Raw genomic sequence first — 22,254 nt, 5'->3', positions numbered from 1 at the left:
AGTGTTTTTGGGTGAGGTTAACATTTAAATCTGTGGACTTTGAGTAAACAGATTGGATGAGGCCCACCCAGTTTAGGGAGAGCAATCAGTTGAAGGCCTGAATAGAACAAAAAGTCCAGCCTCACCAAACAAGAGGGAGCCCTCCTGGGTTTCCACTTGCCAGCCTCTGGACCGGAACTGCAGCATTGGCTTTCCTGGATCTCCAGGCTGCAGGCCCACACTGCAGATTTTGGACTTGCCAGCCTCCATAATCATGTGAGCCAATTTCTTGTAATACATCTCTCTCCCTCTCCCTCTCATTTGTGTATTTATATATGTATATAAATACACATATATATGTATATTTATACACATATGTGTGTGTGTATTTATATACATATATAAATATATGTGTATATTTATATACATATATAAATATGTATGTATATTTATATATACGCACACATACTATTGGTTCTGCTTCTCTGGAGAACCCTAATATAGTGGTTAAATATCTCCCCAGAAATCACTAAATTTCTCCCCTGAGAAAATGGAACTCTCAAATGGAACTCTCAGCTTAAGAGGAAGATACATGTCTCACTCAATCCTTTCAACGACCATATGAGGCACTGAAATGCTGGATTCCTATTTCACAGATGGGAAGATTGAGGCCTAGGGAGGTGACATAAAACGTGCCAGGTCACACAGCAGCTTAGCAGTTGAGACAGAATTAAAACCCCACACTTTCTAGCTCCAAAGTCCATACCCTTCCCACTGTCCTGGTCATGTATCCCACACCCCCTTCACACCATCCCACACACTCCGGCAGCCACATTTGTGGGGAGAACCCCACAATCACTTGGCCTCCTGGCCTAAGTTCCCCCGCCACCATCAAGGACAACTCCCTTGCCAGTCTTTCACGCACGAGCGTGTGGAATGAGGGCCAAAATTGTTGTGTGCTGGCTTGAAATCTAAAGCTGGAAGGGCCTTGACTGTCCTAAGCAGAAGTCCCCCTCCTGCTCTGCTCCCGAGGATAAGGTCCAGAGACAAACACTCCTCCGATCCCAGCACGGTGCCTGCTTTCCCTGAGTCTCGCGGGCCAGGCCCCTCTCAGCTCTCAGGGAATGTGACAAATCAGACTTCACCTTCGTTTTTGCACTTAACATCTTTCCACAGCAGTCCACGTGGTCCAGCTAACAGCTGCATTACATGCCACCGTATAGCTATACTGTAATTTAATTAATCTCCTTTTGGTAGACACTTGGATGACTTTCAGCCCTGTTTTCCATTTCAAAATATTGCAACAAATCTTTGTGCATATATCTTTGTATAGTTGTGAGGCATGGCGGATATTACATTTGTTGCTAACGTAGAGAAATGTCATTAAGACTGTATTTTTTTGGTTCAAAAATTTAAAACCCTTTTTGAGGTTACTGTCTTCCAACGCATTATACCTTTGACTACACTGAATATAAATACCTTCTAAATTTAGCTTATATGTATGTGAAACGCTCCTGGAGTGCTCTGCCAGCATATGACTTGGATTTATAGAACTCTTTGGAACAACAAAATAGCGTTTAACTACCTAGAAAGTAATAAACATGAAAAATGTATCGTAATAGATAACACACTACTTCCATAACAACGGGATTAAAAATCCTTTTTTAAAAATGCATGAAATTAGTTAATAAATTTGACAGTGGAGCGAAGGCCTAGCAGTATCGCCCTCTAGTGGCTTGTTGGAGTACTCGTTCCATCAGGAATCGAAATTCATCACTTCCGTAACCACATTCAGGAGGTGGGAGACCACTGTGCGGCGCTGGCTTTGGGGGAGGCTCCAGTAACACAGCATCTCCTCATTCCTGTAACTGCTGGGCTAGAAGCAGAGTGACACTGGACCTGGGGGGCAAAGTTTTCTTCAAGATTCACCCTCTTCTTGAGTAGCTGAATATGGAGGTTCTTTATGAAATCAATGAGCTCAAAGAATTTTAACTGCCCGTCACTGGTGTATCTTCAGATTTCACAACTCCTACCAGTTCTCAATGCTGACTGCCCGCTGAATCTCTCGGGTTTTTACAATGCACGTGCCCGGCTGGGTGTCTCCCTCACCTTTAGAAGCTGATTCCGGGGTCACGAGCCTGGACTTGAGTTGGTTTTATTTTGTTTTGTCTGTAAAGCCCCGCTGGAGATGTGGAGCAGGGCCAGGCTGGGAAGCACGGGTGCTGCCAGCTCCGCGTACTTGGTGGGCAGGAGGAGACTGGGAGAGCAGAGGGAAAGAGGGCCTGGAGGGCTGACACCCAGCACTGCACTCCTCCCAAGCAGGCACTTCTCAGACCTGCCAAGGGTGCCGACCAAAGGCAGAGAGCCCTGGAGTTATTACAAAGACTTGTTATTACACTGGAAAATGCCTTTCCAGGTAACCTTCTATGACAGAAGGCGACACAAGTCATTTGGGGTGTTAAGAAAAGAGGCCGGAGTGTGGACGCTGGACAGTCACCACTAAGCATTTGTTCTTAAAACAGCTTTTTTTTTTTTTTTCTGCGCCATGCAGCACGTGCGGGATCTTAGTTCCCCAACCTGGGATCGAACCCGTGGCCCCTGCAATGGAAGCGCGGACTCTTAACCACTGGACCGCCAGGGAAGTCATGCAAACAGCTTCTTAACAGAGGCCATACTTGTTGCTACAGCGTCTCTCAGAGCCGAAACCAGAGGGAAAATGTAGGACTTCTGTAAGGGATCCAGGCCAGCGAGTCCTTTCCTCTGCATCCTGACACTGTTTGTGCTGACGCGGGCAGGACTCGGGCGCAAACTGAAGAAAGCAGCCACCGCCTCTGGCGATGTAGCTGTTAAAGCCACCGTAGGTCTTGCTTAAAAGCAGGAAGTGGAAGGAAACAGCTGGGTGATGTACGGCTCGGCCTTTGATCTGGCATGCGAGCTGCACCAGCGATTCACAACTCAGAAGGATTTCACTCCCGCTGGAACATGACAGGGCGCCTTCCCGACCCCGATGATAATCAGAGCAACGGTCGGCCTCAGCCTGGTCTGGACCCCCCGACCAGCGCCCCCGGAGACGCGCACAGGCAGGTGTCGGGCCGACTCCCAGCGGCGAGCGTGAGGAGACGGGGAGGCCGAGTAGCTGGTGGGGCTCCATACCAGCAGGGCACTGCAGGCTGCCCTCGCCCGCATCACCCAGGGAACCCCCAGACACCCAACCCGACCCACAGAATGCATCAGAGACGAGTAGAGGATTCCTTGCCTCTGGGAAGTCCTAGAACACCTGACCTGCTTCCTTCCTTCCTCGTCCTCCCCTTTGTTCTGTTTCCGCCTTCCCGAGAGGTCCTCCCACTTTAAGTTCTCAGCCACTCTCCACCCAGCTCTCCTAACACCCCTCACCTTTCTTTTTCCCATAGTCATCTTCTAATATATATTTACTAGCTTTAGTGTTCGTCTCCCCCAGTCAGAATGTGAGCTGCAGGAGGGCAGAGAGCTTTGTCTGTTTTGTGCCCTGATGTATCCGCTGGTACCTAGAAGGTGTCAGATAAGCATTCCTTGAATGAACAGATGAACAAACAATTGAACACGTGGACGCGTGGATTACTTCCGCAATCCTCTCCCACTACGATCTGTTGAATGATGCTTCCCTTCGTGTCTGGCCGCCAGGGGCTGAAGCCAGTGTCCAAGGCCACTTTGGCCAAGCCTGACATAGACGTGGAACCCTCAGGGGAGGTGGGGCTGAGTGGGCAGCAGTCTCCGAGCCAAGGCAGCCCTACCGCCAGGCAGATCCAGTGGGGACAGTGCCCTCCAGGGGCCACAAGAGTTCGTGTGAGCACAGGTGCCTCTTACCTCCGTAAGCAAGGATCTGGTTTACCCTCCAGCCCTTTAATTCTGTTTCTCATTTCCACCCTCCTGCCTTTTCTCTGACCCCTCTCCCCTGCCAAAGGAGGCAGTTTTCAGAGCTGTGAAGAAACTTCCTCAGATGAAGCAATTTGTCTCTGAGAGAGAGAGCGAGAGAGAGAGAGAGAGAGAGACACACACACACACACACACACACACACACACACCAGGTGAGAGGGAGCTGAGACTGAAATACAGCAAAATAACCCCAAAGGGAAGATGCAGGCGTACTGGGAGATTCCACCCCGTCTCCTCAAGGACTCACGACCTACTTAAAAGGACACCGGCAATATTTTGGTAAGAAGGGTCAACAGCACTGTTAAAATGCAGAAGTGAGTGCTCTCGGCAGGGACAACAGACGGGGCTACAGGGGACAAAAACGGGCCCGAGCACTGGCTGCGACCCACCCTCCCACTCGCCCTCCTGCCTCTCTCCACAGGGGGGCCCTCGCCCTGGCGGGCACGCTGCTTGGGGAGGCGCCCCTGCCGACGGCTGCAGCCTGGCCTGTGACAAGCCTTCACCTCTGCTGCCGGCGGCCCTCGCTCGCTGCCGGACTCCACCAAGTTCTCCCCGAGCCCTCCCGCGTCTCCTCACCTGGCAGCGGGATTCAGGCACGAGCCCCACCCAACTGCAGATGCAGGATGGCCCTCAGCGGGCATACAGCCCCCCCAGCGGGCGAGGCTCCTGCCGCAGAAGGCCTCCCTTCCCCAGTCACTACCCAGATGGAAGCAGGTGGCTTTGGACGAGGACCCTGAGGTGACACCGCCTGGGCTTTTATTGCCGTGTCTGTAATTTACCGTCATGGAGACAGCTGACAAACAGGCAGTGGTGCCTATCGACGTGCACTTCCGCTGAAGGGGCGCCGGCCCCCTCCCACCCATTCCCGTCGCCCCTCCACTGGGGGTGGCCGGGGAGCCGGCCGGTTCACAGAGACAAGGGACCCATGACGACTCCTGTTGGCACGGGGATCAACCCCTGCAAAGCACACCGCGCTCCAGCCGCAGGCGATGGAAAAAGACCTTTTTCCTCTGAAGGGCTGACAGCATCTCACACATTATCCTTTCAGTTTGGCAGCCCGGGTAGAGAAGCTTTGCTGTCAATCAGTGATGAACCAGAGAGGAAGCCAGAAAGAGCTTTTGGTGCAAATGCACTTAACCAGCAGAGACCATCTCCGGGGAAAGCTTTCCTCTCACGATTTCCCGATCTTGGCTGCGCATCAAATCACCAGAGGAGCCTTAAAGAATCCTGACGCTCAGACCGTGCCCCAGACCAAGGAGGGCAGGACCTGGGTGTTGATGTCTAGCAGGTCTGTGGGTGACGTCAAGGTTGAGAACCACTGGTCAAAACAGCTGCTATTTGACATTTTTAAATGTCTTCATGTCGAACGTGACCCACACCTGCATTATTACAACTCTGCATGGATTCACCTGCCAGCTCTCCACGTGGTAAATCATCCCGCTTGCCACTTTCCCACGTAGAGAGAGGCAGAGTCTTTTTCTGGTTAACTGGGTTGTGGATTAGCAACAAGGTGATGCTTCTTTCCAGCTCTCTTCTTTGCTGCTGACCTGAGCTGACAAGGGTGTGTTCTTCCATCCTCAGCGGCTCCCTGCCAGAGCCTGGACCTGCGGGTCCTGAACTTGCCCTCTGATTTGGTTCAGACAGGGAAGGGGTCCTGGGTGTAGCCTCACGTGCGGGACTCACCGAGTTCGCCGTGCCAGAGGGACAGCATCGAGGGCCACGAAACCATCTGTAAACTCCTCGACGTGAAGCAGCCGCACCAGCTTCTGGGCTCCACCCATCACCACCTGTTGGTCACATCACCAGAGTCTCCTGCGCTAAGAGGAGACTCCAAACGCGGGAGGCCTCCTGCAGCGACAGCACGTCACACGTCTCAGCCCATGAGTCCGCTCTGCTCCCAAGAGGGAAAGGACCAGGCCAGCATCCCAGGGACCGAGAGCAGAGGCACAGACTGCTAAGGCAAGGTACTTTTTTTGCTTTGAAAAATCAGTCTAAGAAGTTAACCTATTTGGATACCAAACTGTATCTAAAGTAAAATCTCAACTCTCCCCCCTCCCCAAAATAAAATAACATTAATAAAAACATAGAAATTTTAAGGAAATATGCCAAAACAGTAACAAGGGTTCCCTCTGGTGGTGAGATGGGTGATTTCCACCTCCAACCCGTTTTTTCTACTTCACTCTTTACTAACTTTCTAGAATGTGCATTACCACCTTTAAAATCAGAAAGCAAACATAACAAACTTCCAAAAGTTAATCAACTATTTAAAAGCTAAGGTGATCTAATAATCAAACACTCTAAAATTCAACAGAATAAACCTTCTCAAATCACCTTCTCCTCTAATTAATTCTAGCTGTGGAAGGAGTCCACCCATAAAGTGTCCGTACTTTCAGACAAGTATTCCAAGGGGGGGATTTACTGATTTTCACACTAGGTAACACTGAACTGTTCCAGTCTCAGAAATTCATCAAAAAGAGAATTTAGTCTATTAAAATGTTCACATCTCTGAGGTAAAAATGTGTGCTAAATACAACAGCCAACATATTTCTGGAGAAAATCGGTCCACGTGTATCTTCTGTTACAGAAATCCATTTTCTAGTGTCCGTCAGGCTCCGTCTGATTCCACTGGTCTCAGGTGTGTTTGGTCTCGCCCCTCTCTGGGCACACGGGGGTCCCCAGACCTAGCAGCCTTCAGGCACATGACAGGTCTCATCAGGGGTCCAGACCTTGGGGACCTTCTCTGTGCTCACTGAGTCTGGGCCGCTTAAGCTCCGGGGGACTGACCTGAAGGTCTCCAGGCATCTCTAAAATGTGAACACACACGGGGTGGACACGTGAGTGAAGACGTCTTTAAGTCAAGAGCTGACGTTTACAAACTAAATTTCATGCGCAGACAAGGAACTGAACTGCCTGGCCAGGTCCTCTATGGATCTAAGGGGAAGATCTACCCCAGGGGTTCTCAACCCGGGGCGACTGTGCCTCCCGAGGGACAGTGGGCAGTGTCTGATGACATTTTAGAGCATCACAAGTTGGGGCAGGGGATGGGTACCGGCATCCAGGGGTGCTGCTAATCACCCTGCATCCACAGCGCAGCCCCACAGCGAGGAATGACCTGCCCAGATGCCAACAGTGCCGGGGCCGAGAACCGGCTCGACGCCATCTCCCAAACCCACCGTCTGCCTGGCAGGGAGCGCCCTGGCGGGAGGGTGGGCTCCCGGATGAGAATACACACGCAATCAGTGGGTTTAAACGACGGGCCTGGTGAGACGCATCCTTGCTTTCTCAGAACTGACTTCAAGCTAGGTGGTGTTCATTTCCAAAGAGATGGTATTCTATCTTTAATTATACTAAACCAGTAACAGTATCACTTACCTGGTTGAATTTCTTCTGTGGAAGGGCTGGAAATTACGCTGGTTGGTATACAATTCGGTGGAGTATCTGTCTTTAAGGGTATTAAGTTTATTCTCCTTGATGAAAAAAAGAAGTAAAAGGCCCTTAGTATCATAGGAATGGTTTGTATACAATACCAAATTTCAAAGGAAACATTTAAAACTTTCAGCTCATATCATGCAAGGAACTGAATATAATGTCAATGTGCCCCCTTTAGTAACTAAGGATCATGTATTAAGTTAAACCATCACATAAATAATAGTCAACTTAAACCTTAACCAGTCATCTAAAAGTTTCAAAACCCGTGTTTTGTGAACTACCAATGACATGCTAAACACTCTGCTAGATGTTTCCTACATAAGCCTATCAGACATGGCTTCCAGTGTGGAAAGCTCCAAAATATAGATGGTTCTTTTTCAAAATCCACAGTCTTAATTCTCAACAACTATTTTTTTTTTAAATTATAACTGCGAGAAGCTCGCAAGAAATTAAGAGGGGAAAAACTTTAATACCAAAAATATTTCTAAGAACACTTTCCCACTCCCTTCCCCCACCTAAAAATAAATTTAAAAAACATTGCTAAGGACTTCCGTGGTAGCACAGTGGTTAAGAATCCACCTGCCAATGCAGGGGACACGGGTTCGAGCCCTGGTCCGGGAAGATCCCACATGCCGCGAAGCAGCTAAGCCCGTGCGCCACAACTACTGAGCCTGCGCTCTAGAGCCCGCGAGCCACAACTACTGAGCCCACGTACCACATCTACTGAAGCCCACGCGCCTAGAGCCCATGCTCCGCAACAAGAGAAGCCACCGCAATGAGAAGCCCATGCACGGCAACGAAGAGTAGCCCCCGCTCGCCACAACTAGAGAAAGCCTGCACGCAGCAATGAAGACCCAACGCGGGCAAAAATAAATTAATTAATTAAAAAAAACATTGCTAGTCTGTAGAAAGAGATACAGAAAGAGCCCAGCATTACACCTAAGCCGCATTATGGATCCGCCAATGAAGTCGCGTGAACATGGCAGAGCGCGTGGGAGGTGGGCAGTGCTCCCCTCACCCCCCCGCCCCTTCCCCAGGCCGCCTCCCGGTGTTGGGCGGTGGGCGGGGAGAAGGCCGTGTGCAGGATCAGAGGCGTCCAGGGAAGGAAGCCTGGAGGCCGGCTGCTGCCTGACGACGGGGGCCATGCTGGGCAGTTCTGTCCGCTCTGCAGTGCCAGCCGTGAGCTCGGGCACGTTCACCGGCCAGACGGGCATGAACAGGGGAGAAAACAACAGCAGCGTCCCCTGGAGGCTATTCAGACCAGAGGTACCGTTCCCCATGAGCCAGTCTGCTGGACACGCCAAAACCACCTCAAGGAGATGCTCCTTTGACTTCCTACCTATTGTAAGTGCCTGTTACCGTCTGGGCAGGAGAACACGGGTAAAGAACGGGGACACGCGTCCTGTCCTGGGGGACTTGTACTCTAACTAGGGAAACAGAAGCATAAATCAAACACCTGCTATCGAATGTGACGTGTTGTGACAGAGAAAAGGGCTGAAGGGACATCCAAATGGGTCTTCTGGGAGGACTCTAATGTCACCCAGGGGAGCAGGTGTCCAGGGCGTCCCCAGAGGGTAAAGGCACAGAGGCCTCCAAGGGCAGAGTGTGCCCCGGGGACCGGACGTGCAGAGTCGGGCTGGAGGGTAAGGCACGCGGGACGAAGGAGAGTGAGGGGTCACCGTGCTGGGTGGCAGGCTGCCACAGAGCTGCTGACGGGCCGGGCAAAGAGCCGGGACCTCACCCGACAGGGAGGAGATGGAAGCAACAGAGGTGTGTAAGCAAGGAAGCGGCACTCTCAGGTGTGATGTTAGGAAACATCTCTCTGGCAGCTGTGTGGGATTTCACCTATCAGAGGGGCTTTCGGCTTATCCTGTCTTTTGACAAGGCAAGGCAGTTTCTGTTTCCACCACAGCTCTCACCGTGGTGTTGACTTGCTCCAGGCCTGCAGTGTGTTCAGAGTGACCCTCCGGGATGGGTGGGCTTTCGCATTCTGACTGCCGGGCTGCAGGGTCTTCTCCTCTGAGGGCCCTGCCAGGAAGCCTCTGGCACCGGGAGTGGCCACAGGCGTGTCCTTGGCCGCCGTGGGGGCCGGAGACTGTTTCGCCTGAGGGGGCGTCGCGGAGGGGCTGCTGGGGTCCCGGACTCTGCTGCTGGGGGTTCCCTCTCCCAGCCTGGGTCCTGGCGAAGACCCTGGGTGTGTCTGACTCTTGGTTTTCTTCGCTGTATCGGGAGTTCTCACGCACAGAACTGGCTTCTCTTTCAAGCGAATTCCAAGCTCATCCTTCTCGAACGTCACGAAGGAGCAGTAACCGTCCGTGGAGGAGATGGCCAGGAAGGCCCCGTCGCTGGACCTGCGTTCCCGAAACAAGAGAGGAAGCGAGAAGCTTTACCAAAGTCTACAGGCCACTCTTAGCGCCCTCATCACTGGCTAGGAAGTGGAAGTTCAAGCAAACTCACAAGCTTTGTCTGAAGGCAAAGCCGTCAAGGGAAAAACACGACTGAGAAAGGATCTGCGTGGGCTCCTCCCTCACGCCCTTTCGCCTCCCAACCCACCTCTGCTTCGTCATCAAATTCACCGGAATGAAGGTGAGATGACCTTGTTTTTTTTCTTTTTTTTTTTCCTCCAAGAGAAAAAGAAGATGAAAAGAAGATAAAGAGTGATAAAGAGCAAGAACTAGAGGGCAGGTGGGCAGGCCCAGCCTGGGCCCGAGCAGACAGTGGAGACAGAACTGGGAGCCCAGGGGTGCTGAGAACCCCAGGCAGAAAGGCGAGGGCAAAGTGACCCCTCAGGACGGGCACAGTTCTGGGGCCCCTCCTTGTCTGCGCAGCAGGGGCCCGCGTGTGTGGGCTTCCTCCCGGAGGGCCCAGCGAGTCCCCACAACACCAGGGACCCCGGGCCTCCCCTTGGTTTATGAGGATTAGATGAACCACACACAGTCTGCATGGAATCAACACCCACTGCAGTCACAACAGGAAGCAGTATTTTAGCAAGTTAGAAACAGCTTTCCTTTTTACATTGATTCCTTTAAAAAAAACTGGTAAATAAGGGCCAAAGAAGCCAACTGTAGGATGAAATGCTCCCTGACCCGAGGGGCAACTCCAGGGGAATGCACGCTGTGCCCCCCATCCACTCACCAGGAAATATCGCTCAGGGTGTGGTAATGTATGTTAGACACGTAACCAAACGGGAACAGCTGCTGGGTGTCGTACAAAAGCACAGAGTCTTCAGAAGCCACAGCAAACACCAAGCGGTACGGCAGGCTCACCAGCTCCACACCTGGCTCTGGTGACGGGCGAAATCCGGAACAGAGAAAGTCAAACAAGCAAAAGCGAAGTTCCCAAAGAAAACAAATTTCCCCCAAAAGCCCTCTCCCCAGGGACGTAAGTGATGTAATTTTACCAAATGCTTTACGGAAGAATTCAGTTTTTTGTATTATTTTATATAGGAATATAAGAATCAAGGAGAACCATGCAGGAACCAATGAGGACACTGTGTTATGATTCAACACTCATGGGCACCTGTGGTTCAAAAAGAAGAGAAGTAAAAGTTGTGTGAATGAGGCAAGTCACCCTGAGGGCTCACTGCCTGATAAGGAAAAATCAGGGTCACGTAGAAGCATTTCATGAAGTGATGTTTTAATGCTGTCAAGTTAATCATAGTCATTCACATAAAGGATTAGAAACTTAAAAACAGCTTCTGCGTCCGGCCATGGAGTAAGAGAGACCTGACTGACCCTTCACCTGAAACAATTAAAATACCAGGCAAAATACTGAAACAGGTTTTTTTAAGACACTGTCCATTAGGCCATGAAGGACAGCAATCCCTCAGAGACAGGAAGCGAGAGAGGTGAGCCCTACAATCACCTCCGCTTACTGCCTGGAGTTTCCAGGCCCAGCAAAGGTGGAGGGAACCCAGGCAGTGCCTGGCAGACGCCCTGAGCTGGGAGGCCAGGAGGCCAAGGCGACTGGAGCGCGTGGGTGGAGGAGCAGAGACAGAGCTACAGGGGCCTCGAGTCTTCAGCTGAGTGCTGACCAGTGCACGCACATGAGAAAACTAGCCAGGGCCAGAGTGAGAACCAAGGGAAAGAAAGAGCCGTCCCTAAGGAAACCGTAAGCAAAATGAAAAGACAATCTACAGAATGGGAGAAAATATTTGTAAATGATGTGACCAACAAGGGCTTAATTTCCAAAATATATAAACAGCTCATAACAACTCAACAACAAAAAAACAACCAACCCTATCCAAAAATAGGCAAAAGACCTAATAGACATTTCTCCAGAGAAGACATACAAACGGCCAATAGGCACATGAAAAGATGCTCAACATCTCTAATTATTAGAGAAATGCAAATCAACACTACAATGAGGTACCACCTAACACCAGTCAAAATAGCCATCAAAGCCATAAAAAGTTTACAAATAACAAATGCTGGAGAGGGTGTGGAGAAAAGGGAACCCTCCTACACTGTTGGTGGGAATGTAAGTTGGTACAGCCACTATGGAAAACAATACAGAGGTTCCTCAAAAAACTAAAAATAGAGCTACCATATGATCCAGCAATCCCACTCCTGGGCATATATCTGGACAAAACTATAATTCAAAAAGATGCATGCACCCCTATGTTCATAGCAGCACTATTCACAATAGCCAAGACATGGAAACAACCTACATGTCCACTGACAGATGAATGGATAAAGAAGATGTGCCATACACACACACACACACACACACACACACACACACACACACACACACACACAATGGAATACTACTCAACCATAAAAAAGAACAAAATAATGCCATTTGCAGCAACATGGATGCAACTAGAGATTATCATACTAAGTGAAGTCAGAAAGAGAAAGACAAATACCATATGATATCACTTATATGTGGAATCTAAAATATGACACAAACGAACCTATCTAGGAAACAGATAGAGAATCACGGACATAGAGAATGGACTGGTGGTTGCCAAGGGGGAGGGGGTCGGGGAGGGATGGAGTTGGAGGCTGGAGTTAGCAGATGTAAGCTTTTATATATAGAATGGATAAACAACAAGGTCCTACGTATAGCACAGAGAACTATATTCAATATCCTATGATAAACCATAACAGAAAAAAAAAAGAATGTATATATGTATAACTGAATCACTTTGCTGTACAGCAGTAATTAACATGACACTGTAAATCAACTATACTTCAGGGTTTCCCTGGTGGCACAGTGGTTGAGGATCTGCCTGCCAATGCAGGGGACACGGGTTCGAGCCCTGGTCTGGGAAGGTCCCACATGCCGTGGAGCAACTAGGCCCATGAGCCACAATTACTGAGCCTGCGCATCTGGAGCCTGTGCTCCTCAACAAGAGAGGCCACGATAGTGAGAGGCCCGCGCACCGCGATGAAGAAAGGCCCCCGCTTGCCACAACTAGAGAAAGCCCTCGCACAGAAACGAAGACCCAACACAGCCATAAATAATAAATAAATAAATAAATAAATAAAAACAACAAAACTATACTTCAATAAAATTAATTAGTTAATTAATTTTTTAAAAAAAGAGCCACCCCTGAAGCTCACACAAGGCTAGAAACAGCACATGTTCCCACCAGCCAGAGTGGAAAACCGCCCACTTCATGGGCATCAATTAGAGCATCCAGGTGGCTCTGCCTCGGTAGTAGAGATTAGCCCTAGACTAAATGCCCCTGTGATCCCACTTGACAAAGCCTAACAGCAAGACCCCTAAGATGCAAAGTGTTTCCAAGCAACCTCACTGCATCCCAGAATAAAGCTCAAGGATATTTATAAGGATGAAAGTATATCCGGCATCCACTAAGGTAAAATCCACAATGTCTAATAAAAAATTATCAGATGGACTTCCTTGGTGGCACAGTGGTTAGGAATCCGCCTGCCAATGCAGGGGACACGGGTTCAATCCCTGTTCCGGGAAGATCCCACATGCCGTGGAGCAACTAAGCCCGTGCGCCACAGCTACTGAGCCTGCGCTATAGAGCCCACGAGCCACAACTACTGAGCCCATGCGCCTAAACCCCGTGCTCCGCAAAAAGAGAAGCCACTGCAATGAGAAGCCCGCGCACAGCAACGAAGAGTAGCCCCCGCTCGACGCAACTAGAGAAAGCCCGCGCACAGCAATGAAGACCCAATGCAGCCAAAAATAAATTAATTAATTAATTTAAAAAAAATTATCAGGCATTCCAAGAAGCAGAAAAATATGACCCATAATGAGGAGGAAAAAATCAATCAAAACCAATCCTTTGTACACAAAGCCATTAAAAGAGTTATTGTAACAAGTGCATTCCACGTGTTCAAGAAGCAAGAGGGAAGGTGTAAAGCAGAGATACGTGAGGAAGACCCAAGTTGAACTCTAGAGATGAAGACTACACCGTCACAGATAGAAAATACACTGGATGGCACCAAGGGCAGGTGACACGGAAGATTAGTGAACTCAAAACAAGCTGTAGAAACTATCCACAGAGAGGAAAGAAACAAGTAAATAGAGCATCAGTAAGCCATGGGTAACTTCAAACAGCCTAATACATGTGTAGCTGGAGCCCCTGAAGAAGAAGAGAGAGAGGGGGGATGACAGAAAAAGTATCTGAAGAAATAACTGGCGAAGTTCTCCAAATTTGATGAAAACTATAAATTCGTAAATCTAAGAAGTTCAATGAACGCCAAGCACAAGAAACATAAAGAAAACGGCAGCAGGCACACCGTAATCAGATTGCTGAAAGCCACTGATGAAGAGAAAAATCTTAAAAGCAGCCAGTGGTGGAAAAACAGTTAAACAAAAATCCAATTCATATAATTTTTCCATAATTTTCCATAATTTTCACTGCATAGGAAATCAATAATAAATGACATTCAACCTGCTTCAGTAGAGAAACAAAGCTAGTATTTTTAGTCCTTTAAAGTTGCTTGCAGCAAAGAAAGTGTATCCTAGACAACGCAAAATCTGACACGTATTTTGATAACATCAGTCTTTGCTCTCAAGACTGACCAAACTGAACCAACCCACATACTCACCTCTCCCCACCCACCCTGGTGACCTGCCTCAGAGAACGTGACACACCCCTGTGGCTCTAAGGTACCTGCTTCCACCACTGGCCTCAGCTCAAAGTAGACGGGGCAGCAGCGAACAGCAAGCGTCGCCTTCCCAGGACACGGAAGATGGGCGATAGGCCTGCAAGATGAATCGCGGTTTTGCAAAAAGGCACCGTCACTCAACAAAAGCAAAAAGAAAGGGTAAACATTTCAAAGATTTCTTCAATTGCATACCTTTTAAGATTTTTCCTGGAGAAAACATAAGTTGTATTTGCTACGTTTTCACCGGATTCCACACATCCAGCTGGGGAAGCAGTAGAGGAAGGCAAGGCCATGTGTTATTAAACTGTTCATCAGCAAAGACGCAAGAGCATCAGTTCTGGTTTGTAAAAGATTTTCCCCAAAACATTATTACCTGGACAATGTTTCTGTGACTGAGGACAAATGCAAACACCCTGTCCCTGCCTGGGCTCAGCCCTTTACTCCAGTTCTACCCACCTGTCACCTCCCCAAGGGGCTCAGCTGCCCCAGAGCCCCTTCCAGGTCTGGGTGGGAAGAACATAAAGCAGGGAGCCCTGACCACAGCAGACCTTTGCCTGGGAATCCAGCCAATTCCTGCTAGTGAAGTGCTATGATCAGACCCCCGGCTCTCTGTCCCCTGGATTCTGACCTCAGTTGCCACCCAAAACCTGAGACTCAGGCCTTTTCCCATCAGCCTGATGGAGCCCAAAGGCTGCCAGGAGACCAGCCCTCTGCTGACATCTCCAGCCCCTACAGAAGCTGCCTTTGCCCTGGGGAACAGTCCACATCTGAGAGCCCTGCTACACTCACCTCAGGCTGTACTCAAAACCAGGTCAGATCCTGTTGGAGAATGACCGTCACACACAGTTACTCTTGGGAACATCTCCCTGTTTTACGTTAACATTTCCTGACACACACACACATATATAATCTTCCATGTGACCATTTCATACCCGCTGGGGAGGGCAGCAGACACAGCCAGTAGTCTTTCTACTCTCTTCCCATCTCACCCCATCCTTCCATCCCCAAGTAATCCATTTTAACAAACCATCAGGTCATTCTATATTTCCTCCATGCTCACATAATTGTTCCAACCAGTTATAACTCAATCGCTTGTATATTCATATGGTGGGTTTTTTAAATCTATTTTACAAAATTGGATATTATTTATACTTCTGCTCATTTTGCTTTTCTCAGTCAATTACTCATGACAGTTAACCTGCGTGACACTAATGCATCCTTTCTTCAGTAGCTACCTACTATGCACTGGTCTGAAAATACCGTAATTTATTCACCCATTCTCTGTTAACGAGTATTGTTTTGTTTTTGTTTTTTTACAACTAAGAGCCATGCTTGGACTTCCCTGGTGGCGCAGTGGTTAGGAATCTGCCTGCCAATGCAGGGGACACGGGTTTGAGCCCTGGTCCAGGAAGATCCCACATGCTGCGGACCAACTAAGCCCGTGCGCCACAACTATTGAGCTTGTGCTCTAAAGCCCGCGAGCCACGGCTGCTGAGCCCATGCGCCACAACTACTGAAGCCTGCACTACTAGAGCCTGTGCTCCGCAACAGGAGAGGCCACCGCAATGAGAGGCCCACGCACCACAGCGAAGAGTAGCCCCTGCTCGCCACAGCTAGAGAAAGCCTGTGCGCAGCAACAAAGACCCAACACAGCCAAAAATAAATAAATAAAATAATTAATTAAAAAAAAAGAACCTGTCATTAAAAAAAAAAAAGCCATGCCTGCAATAAACATCCTTGGACATATACTCTTACGTACTGTTTTCATTTCTTGAGGAAGTGAATGTCAGACAAGGGGCGGACTGGCTGAAGAGTACATGCATTAAACGGTTACCAGACTGCCTTCCCAGAAGGCTCTAACAATCCACACTCTCTCCAGCAACAGCCATACACACGCCCATCAGCGACAGATATTTTCACTTTTTTCCAGCCTGAAATGAATAAAGGGATACCTACTGACGTCACATTAACTTGCGTTGCCTTGACTGTCGGGTTTCCGAACACCTCCCTGTGTGTGCCAATTTTGCACATAGATTTGCTCTTCTATGAGCTGCCTTTTTGTACCTTTCTCTCGTTTTTCTCTTTTGGGTTTTTCTCCTTTTGTCTTTTTGTTCTTCTTGCCAATTTGGAAGAGCCATTGTATATGATATCTGTTAGCGCTCTCTTTTCTGTACCATAACCATTATTTTCCAGTCCCATCATATGACTACTGATTTTGCTTACTGCATCTTGTGCCATTCAAAAGCTCCACACTCAAATACAGCAAAGTAGGTCTATCATTTAAGAGCTTCTGGGTTTCCAGTCTTAGTTTGGTCTTCCCCAGTCCTAGAATGTCCTCCTAGATTTTCTTGCAAGAGTTTTACATTTTTACCATTTTTAAGTATTGACTTCACCTGCAGTTTATTTTATTTATTTATTTTTAAGATTTATTTATTTATTTATTTTTGGCTGCACTGGGTCTTTGTTCCTGCGCGCAGGCTTTCTCTAGTTGCGGCAAGCGGGGGCTACTCTTCACTGTGGTGCACGGGTTTCTCATTGCAGTGGCTTCTCTTGTTGTGGAGCATGGGCTCTAGGTGTGTGGGCTTCAGTAGTTGTGGCACGTGGGCTCAGTAGTTGTGGCACGCAGGCTCAGTTGGTCCGCGGCATGTGGGATCTTCCCAGACCAGGGCTCAAACCCGTGTCCCCTGCATTGGCAGGTGGATTCTTAACCACTGCACCACCAAGGAAGCCCACCTGCAGTTTATATATAAGCTAAGAGTCCAATTTAATTTTTTTCCAGACAGCTGGACACTCCAGAACCATTCACTCAATAATCCATTCTTCCCACTGAAATACCACTCAGGTCACCTATCAAATTCCCTTTTATCCCAGAATCTATTTCTGGATTCTCTGTTCTGATCCACTAAGCTATATGTTTATTCCTATACCAATACCATACTGATTTGATAACAATAGCACTACAGAGTCTCTGACATTTAGACAGGCAAATGCCTGCTCAAGTATTATTCTTATCTTTCATACTTTTTTACTATTCTTTGCATTTACTCTCCTAAACAAATCCGAGATGTCATCCAATTAATTAAAAAACCAAAAAGCCGAAACAAACCAACAACAAAAAAAACCTTAAATGGGATCCTAATTGGAAATCAATTATCATGTTAATTTTTAGAACACGAAATCTATTTGTTCAGAACTTGTTTTATAACCATCAATAAGACCTTCTAGTCTTCTTCATAAAGGCTCTATGCCCTATTAAATTTCTTCCTATGCATTTCCATGTCTTCTGGGGTTTGCACTGTTATGAATGGAACAATTATCCTTTTCACATTTCTAAGTACTTATTCTACTGTAGCAGATACAGATTTTATGTATTTTACAATATCTAGCCACCTTATCAAATTCTTTTTTTTATTCTGATAGTATTTTTTAAATCTCTTGGATTTTCTAGAAACACAATCCTATCACAAAGTTTTATCTCTTCCAATCTCTGTAATTTCATTTCCTGCATTTATTAACACCACCAAGAATAATAATGGTGGTGGCAGATACCCATCTGGTAGCCGATTTTAAATGAAAATATTTTTGGAGCTGCCATTTAGGAAAGGACCTGCTACTGAGTTTAGTAAACAACTTTCAATATACTTAAGCAGCTACTTATTCTTGGTCCTGGGACCCCCCTAGGCCAATGTCATTCTCACGTGTTCCCCAATGTCCTTTTACAGCCTAACCCACACATGTGTGTATGTTTCACACACTCTTGGAGTCTCCTCTGCCCAGCCTGGCGAGGACACTTAGTGGCAAACCTGACCTGTGCCCTCCCGTTTGGCCCAGCCCTGGGTCATGTCATCGTATCATACTCAGGATGGTATCTGAGCCATGGAGAGCAGGGGACGGTCTCCTCTGAGACCATGTTGGCAATAGCACTGCCCTGGCCGATCCTGCTAGACTCAACCTCTCGCCCTCCTGCCAACAATGACCCTGACGTGTCCTTGCTGATTCTGCTGACCTGTCAGACTTGACCACTACACTCCCACAAGTTATTCCAACCAGACTTGTCTGTGCCTAGACCCTGTCACAACAGGCTGCTTCATTATTGAGAATAAAAATGATAAAGGCACTTTATCATTAGTTTTAGAACGATGATCTCCATATACATGTCTAGGGAAAAGGCATTCATTAAAATTTTTTTAAAGTTGAATTTGCCTGCGGGAGTATGTTTATCACTCTAGTCTAGTGGCTCCCAAACTTGTCTGTACATTAAAATCACTGGAAATCTTCTCAAAATTCCAAAACCCAGACCACACACTCCAAACCAATTAAAACACAATCTCTGGGGGTGGGACCCAGGTACCAGCACTTTTTGAAGCTCCCTGGAGGTTTCAGCGTGTGGACAAGTTGGGGACCACTGCTTTCATCAGAATTCCCTGAGCTGCATAAAGCGTCAGAAAATCAGGAGCACAGACACCACCACTGCTGCTCTCACGCCCTTAGATCAAAAGCTTTGTTAAACACACCTGGTGTGAGGAGCAAAGATCCATCAGGAGTGAAACTAAGTCTACGAAAGAATGATTTCATGCTGTCGTCATGGAACATCCGGTAACTTCTCGCCTGCGGCACACAGAGTCTAAACGTTATTCCAAACCTTCGCATTCACAATAAAGGCTTACCAATTCCTATTTTTTTCTTTACATGTTGTCATTTCTTACTGACATAATAATAAGTGAAACTGAAATAAATTACATATCAAATAATCACGCAAGTCTGCAAGGGCAATCACTCATGAACTGATCGCCCATTTTTGGTAAGGAAAGCTGTGTGTGTGTGTGTGTGTGTGTGTGTGTGTGTGTGTGTGTGTGTGTGTGTGTGTGTGTGTGTGTGTGTGTGTGTGTGTGTGTGTGTGTGTGTGTGTCTACGTGTTTGTGTGGTTCTATAATTATTATACAAATAACCCTCTGTAAGAGCACACACCACACTGTCAACAGTGGTTTGTCCGGGGAATGAGACCGGGAAAAGGCAGGAAGGTGACTAGGAGCCCTTTGCTTGTTATCTGTGTGTTTATATTTAGAATCTCCAACTGAATGAACCCTTTTTAAAAAGAAAATAGTAATCCTATCATCTTTTCAAACAACAGTTCCTGAACACCTGTGTGGAACAGTTTTCGCTACCATGCACTGACACTTTATGAACATTATGCATTTAATCCCCAACCAGCCATGACTCTCCTAACTACACAGGTGACCTCTCGGCGCCGGCCAGCTCACAGCCCACTCTGCCTTAACGCGCTGTCCCAGGACTGGATTTGCACCTCATCTCTGCTTTGGTTTTTGTTGTTGTTGTTGTTGTTTGTTTGTTTTTAATTTTATTGAAGTATAGTTGATTTACAATGCTGTGTTAACTTCTACTGTACAGCAAAGTGACTCAGTTATACATGTATATATTCTTTTCCATATTCTTTTCCCTTCTGGCTTATCACAAGATACTGAATATAGTTCCCTGTGCTACACAGTAGGACCTTGTTGTTTATCTGCTTTGTTATAGTAACCAACTTGCTCCCTTTCACCTACTAGGATTAGAGTGCTATCTTCATTTGCCAGTTCTTTTAAAAATCAAAATCCTTTCCATTCCTGAGTACCAGCCCGATGGCCAGAGTCCCCCTCCACCTGCCAAGAAGGTGTTATCGCCACGGCTGTATCCACCTGCCTTCCTGTTGCCTAGTGCTGGGATCTTCCTAGTCAGTGGTTCCTGACCCTCGCTGCACCTCAGACCGCGGGGGCCCTGCCTGCCTCAAGCCAAATGAATCACAGCTCTGGGGGTGGGGCCCAGGCACCCTTATTTTTACATGCTTCCCAGGTGACTCCATAGTTCAGCCAGGGTTGGAAACACCATCCTCCACCATCACCTCTCCCCTGGCTCCCAGACGTCCCCACCTCCGTACAGGCCAGCCCAGACCACCACGCTGAGACTTGGTGGTCTAAGAGGAAGTCATACTGCAGTTCAGGTGTCGGGTCCTGGAAACCAGGGGTTTAGCTACGAGCGGTGGAGGAGCTCGCGACTTCCTAAGTCCCAACTACAGTACGGCTAAGATGGAATGTCAAACGCTTTGTACCTCTCCTTCAGCCCCTACTCCAGAGAGCATCTTTGAGACGTTAAAGGCCACACGTTTCTTCTGTGCGCTGTACACCCTCAGGGTCCTAAGTAAAGAAGAAAAGTCTGATTTATCTCTTCTAGTAAATGAATTATGTTTCACAGAGAAACAATCTATTACCAGAACTGAAGATTGCTTCAACAACTTTTGGCCTGCAAAATCATTGATCAATGACTTTCACACTTAACTGAATGACAGAGGCAAATATTAACAACCAAAAGGATATCACTAACCAAGTGGGGAAATATGTCATAATTTCATTCTTTATTGGACGTTTCAACTTGTCAATGGACATAAACTTGTAAGCCTGGCCCTATTTTTCAGGTCTTGGGCATCCGGCTCAGTGGCCATCTGTATGACTGCAGTGAAGTTTATTTTGTGTGGAATGGTCTCGCCCTCAGGGATTTGCAAGAGTAAGGAAAACAGCAGCAAGTAAATTGGTTGTTGGTAATTCATATTATGCCCTGAGCTAATCAAATTGTTTCACTCCTGACTGCCTGAATAAAACACTTATACCAGGGGACTTCCCTGGCGGTCCAGTGGTTAGGACTCTGCGCTTCCACTGCAGGGGGCACAGGTTCGATCCCTGGTCAGGGAACTAAGATCCCACAAGCCACTCGGCATGGCCACACAAAAAAACAAAAAACAAAAAAAACCACGTATGCCAGAAAATAAATGACATTTGGAATGTTACAGGAGATTCTATGAAAAATGAACACTTCCTTAGTGCTTTCATTCCAGGGCCATTTGAAATTCAGTTTGTTATAGTTAAAAGTAGTTGGATAAACATTATAAAGGACCATTATGACTGGTGAGTGATATGCTTGGCACCCCTGGGTTTTGTTTTTTTTTTTAATTTTTTGTTGCAGGAACACAATTAAATTATTGTGTTTAGGGCTTCCCTAGTGGCACAGTGGTTAAGAATCCGCCTGCCCATACAGGGAACATGGGTTCGAGCCCTGGTCCGGGAAGATCCCACATGCTGCAGAGCAACTAAGCCCGTGCACCACAACTACTGAGCCTGCGCTCTAGAGCCCGCGAGCCACAGCGACTGTAGCCCGCGTGTCTAGAGCCCGTGCTCCGCGACAAGAGAAGTCACCGCAATGAGAAGCCCGCGCACCGCAACGAAGAGCAGCCCCCGCTCGCCGCAACTAGAGAAAGCCCAAGTGCAACAACGGAGACCCAACGCAGCCAAAATAAAATAAATAAATTTAAAAAATACGTATTGTGTTTAAATGTACCAGTAAACACAGCCACAAGACCTCCTTTCAGAGAAGACAAAATATCTTATTTTCATATTAATTTAAATGGAGTTGTTAAAATCACTATAGCAGTAAACTCTAATCAAAAAAATGAAGTAACTATCCAACCCTACCACTAGTTATCTCTTCTTGCTTAAGTCATATTTATAAAAGACTTTTTCTTTAAAAGTTTCCCAAGAAGTTTAAATTTAATTCAAAGCTATTTCTGCATTCATTCACCCACTCAATAAAGATTTATTAAGTACTAACTTCGTGTAAGGCTCTTGTCCTAATTAGTTGCCAATTTCTTATTATGTTGTAAGAATAGCAGTAAAACAAAATGCTTTATATGAAAGCAAGAATGAAAGAATCAAAGCCAGACTGTGGTTTACATTGGTTAAGCTGTAATAAAATACCTCTGAAGAAAATTTCAAGCAAACAGAGATGAAAACAA

The 22,254-nt window shown here is 47.3% G+C and overlaps 1 protein-coding gene across 3 annotated transcripts in view; it reads right to left on the bottom strand.

Annotated features, from left to right (window-relative positions):
* Positions 1-527: 527 nt before the first annotated feature.
* CHAF1B (chromatin assembly factor 1 subunit B) overlaps positions 528-22,254 on the bottom strand; it is a 29,448-nt gene continuing 7,721 nt past the window's right edge. For all 3 annotated transcript variants that reach the window (XM_036851256.1, XM_036851255.1, XM_036851257.1), the window contains exons 7-14: positions 20,521-20,605; positions 18,929-19,022; positions 14,607-14,676; positions 14,420-14,511; positions 10,456-10,603; positions 9,240-9,671; positions 7,264-7,358; positions 528-6,695 (exon numbers count right to left, since the gene is read on the bottom strand). In XM_036851256.1, coding sequence (XP_036707151.1) covers positions 6,604-6,695; positions 7,264-7,358; positions 9,240-9,671; positions 10,456-10,603; positions 14,420-14,511; positions 14,607-14,676; positions 18,929-19,022; positions 20,521-20,605 — 1,108 coding nt within the window. In that variant the 3' untranslated portion in view covers positions 528-6,603. The remainder of the gene's footprint in view (positions 6,696-7,263; positions 7,359-9,239; positions 9,672-10,455; positions 10,604-14,419; positions 14,512-14,606; positions 14,677-18,928; positions 19,023-20,520; positions 20,606-22,254) is intronic.

The sequence above is a fragment of the Balaenoptera musculus genome, chromosome 4 (assembly GCF_009873245.2).
Source record: "Balaenoptera musculus isolate JJ_BM4_2016_0621 chromosome 4, mBalMus1.pri.v3, whole genome shotgun sequence".
Taxonomy (NCBI): Eukaryota; Metazoa; Chordata; class Mammalia; order Artiodactyla; family Balaenopteridae; genus Balaenoptera; species Balaenoptera musculus.
The sequence above is the reverse complement of the archived record's forward strand: the minus strand, read 5'-3'. Positions and strand labels throughout refer to the sequence as shown.